Source organism: Photinus pyralis, unplaced genomic scaffold, assembly GCF_008802855.1.
Source record: "Photinus pyralis isolate 1611_PpyrPB1 unplaced genomic scaffold, Ppyr1.3 Ppyr1.4_unclustered_Scaffold1945, whole genome shotgun sequence".
Classification (NCBI taxonomy): Eukaryota; Metazoa; Arthropoda; class Insecta; order Coleoptera; family Lampyridae; genus Photinus; species Photinus pyralis.
The window spans coordinates 3,086-6,171 of NW_022171109.1; the positions used below are offsets into that span (position 1 = coordinate 3,086).

The 3,086-nt window shown below is 36.3% G+C and overlaps 1 protein-coding gene across 1 annotated transcript; it reads left to right on the forward strand.

The window, feature by feature from the left end:
* Positions 1–380: 380 nt before the first annotated feature.
* On the forward strand, positions 381–1,231 carry LOC116181775 (raf homolog serine/threonine-protein kinase Raf-like; the record flags this gene model as incomplete). The annotated part of the gene is given in 1 exon segment (XM_031502205.1): positions 381–1,231. A coding segment is annotated over 1 exon segment (785 nt), but the record flags the coding sequence as incomplete, so codon positions are not given.
* Positions 1,232–3,086: the final 1,855 nt, after the last annotated feature.

The following is a 3,086-nucleotide window of genomic DNA, read 5'->3' on the forward strand; positions in this document are numbered from 1 at the left end:
ATAATAGTGCATTATATATCAAGGTAAGGAGTCCAGTATTATTGCCTTGCTTGAGCACCTTTATTCATTGTTGAGCACCAAGATTACATCTCGAGGCGCTTGCGCCGAGAGGTATAAGGTGCGACAGATGGCGCAATAGTTGCAGGTAGTAGGTTGCAGTCATATTGTGGTATCACAGATTTAAATATACTATTTAAATCTGTGGTGGTATGTAGACTGGCGGCTGCTGGCATAGAAACTTTGCAAGTGGAAAAAAGGTTTAATCATGTCATCAGACGCTAGTATATAGTAAAAAAACAACGTTTCTAAACTAAAACAAAGCAAAATCGCGCGGCGCCTAAGTTATTTTTCCGTAGCCGGTAACGCAGCCACAACCTGTGCTGTCTTGACCACGGTCTTGACTCTTTTCAAATGACAGTAAACGAAAATGGAAAAAATACAATACGATGGCTGTTGTACAAAATTTTAATAAATTAATTAAGGGCGAAGAAGAATTGAATGGCAACATGCTGCCTTCGGTGTTATCCAGTTCAAATATCTCGTATTCGAGAATGTCGGCGGACAGCGACGATTTTGATATACAACAGGAGCTAAGAAACATTGAAAATGTAATCAGCTTAACCCGTGCAAATATCGACGCATTAAATGCGAAATTCGCCGACTTTCAACATCCTCCTGCAATGTACTTGAAGGAATACGACGATTTAACATCAAAGTTGCACCAATTGGAAGCGGAAGAAAGGAGGTTACACGAACAGTTGCGAAATGGCCAGGAGAGTCCCGAATTGAGCCATTATGAAACTTATACTCCACCACAATGCGATACATTAACACGGCCTAAAACTTTTTTAAGAGCTCATTTACCCAACCAGCAACGTACTAGCGTGCAAGTGCGTCAAGGTCTTACGTTGCGGGAAGCCTTAGCTAAAGCAATGAAACTTCGGAATCTTTTTTGTGAAATGTGCTGTGTATACTTAGGAAATAGTACTTTTGTGGTGAATTGGGATGTGGATATTAGTACATTAGATTGTGAAGAAATTACCGTTAAAATATTAGATAAATTTCCAATACCGACAAGTATTTCTCATAATTTTGTGCGGAAAACATTTTTTTCTTTAGTATTTTGTGAATGTTGCCGGAGACTTTTGTTTCAAGGGTTTCATTGTCGAACTTGTGGATATAAGTTTCATCAACGTTGTGCAAATGGAGTTCCTTCATTATGCCACCAAGTACGTTTCTACAGTAACCAGGTTTTTTTATTGATAGATGTGAACAACTTTTGGGTTTATTTGTGGTCTATTTCTTATTTATTGAAAGTAGATAATCGAGTAGATAATTTGAGATCATTCTTAATTGCAAATGGTGATTCTAAATCAGTATTGCCCGAGGTATTGCTATTCTCGCACACTTACAAAGTTTCCCACTTTGAATTTTTATGCAATACAGTAGACTCGCGTTTTTGTGAACATTGGCGTATATGAACGTTCAATAATGTAAACAACAAAACATTCCTATTGACTACTCTGTAGTGTGAACAACGTATACTCTCAGTAATGTGAATGTGAACAGTACATATTGCAGGTTCAGACTTGCTTGCAACTGTTTTAGGAGCATATCACAGGTCAAGAAAAAAATAATTTTTTTTTGCGCATGGGATTTACATAATATATTCTGACTATAATAAGCAAAAATAAATAAAAAGTGCGATTAGACATCGAAAATATTTGCTTTTATAAAAGTTATAGCGATTTGATTGAAAGCTTTCAGGGGCGAAAATTAAAGCTGGAATCTTTGTTTTTCCTCAAATAAAAAGAAAAATGGAGGGTGATATTTTCCCGCGGTTACTTAGCAAAGAGAAAAAAAAATCCTGGAACAGTTTTAAGGCAATAGTCCATGGTTTCCCGTTCAGTGTTTCCTGGGTAACCATAGAGGTAAAAATTATGACGAGCTGACGGGTTTTGGTTTTGCATCATCTGGTATAAAATGTCTCTAAAGATGCACAGGTTACATTCTCATTTAGATTAATTTAAGTATAATATGGGAGCTTATTCGGAATAACAAGGACAACCCTTTCATCAAGACATAATAGAATTTAGGCACGTTACCAATGCCAGTAAGCTGGAAGCATGATGGACGATCATATTTGGGGGTTGATGAGAAAAACTTCAGTTGAACATGACAAAAACAGCAAAACTGTTCCATTTTTAAACATTTAGACTCTAAGAGAAACAAATTATAAATGTAGGAACGTTTCCTTATAATAAATCATGCCTATGTAAGTAACATTTTATAGGTATTTTTATTTTTTGGTTTTTTGCATTTTTTTCGCACAAAAACAAATACATAGTCTTTTTTTGTTCTAATTCTTATTTGTGGCTATATGTCGCAGCCGTTTAATGAAATTGGACATTTCATGAAAAGTCTAGTCATTTATATGAAACTGTGGAACAGTTTACTTTCCAAGACCAAGCGATTGGTTTCCCTTCCCATTAGAGATCGATAAATGGTATCCTTATCGATCTAGAAGGGGAAGGGAAAATACCCCACACGTACAAATTTTCAGCGTTTCACTAAATGACTAGGCCTCGGACTAGGCGTTTCGTGAAATGACTGATTTCACTAAAAGACTACGACATATACATTACAAGCAATACAAATAAGGTATATATGTCCCATGCGCAAAAATGCTGTAGACCGGTGTATTAGGCATTTTTGTAGGAAGTCCAGAGGCAAACGCACGTGTTTGTGTTCATGTTCATCATTTACAAAATGGCACATACTGTACTATGCGATCAAAAATGAGTTGCTGTCAAGTCACCTTTGGAATTTTCGTTTGCATGGGAAATCGTACTTAACTTCCAAAGGCGTCTCAACCGCCACTCATTTTTGATCGCCCGTTATATTATAAAAATAAATAATTTATATGCCGTCGATACTGTGAACAATCTCGAAAACATGAACCCTCTGGAATTTGTTGAGTTCGTATTAACGGGAGTCTACTGTACTTACATCACGAAGCTACACTACATTGTTCCTTAATTGAATTTCTAATGCTAATGTTTCCATAAATTGATTGCTTTATTTGT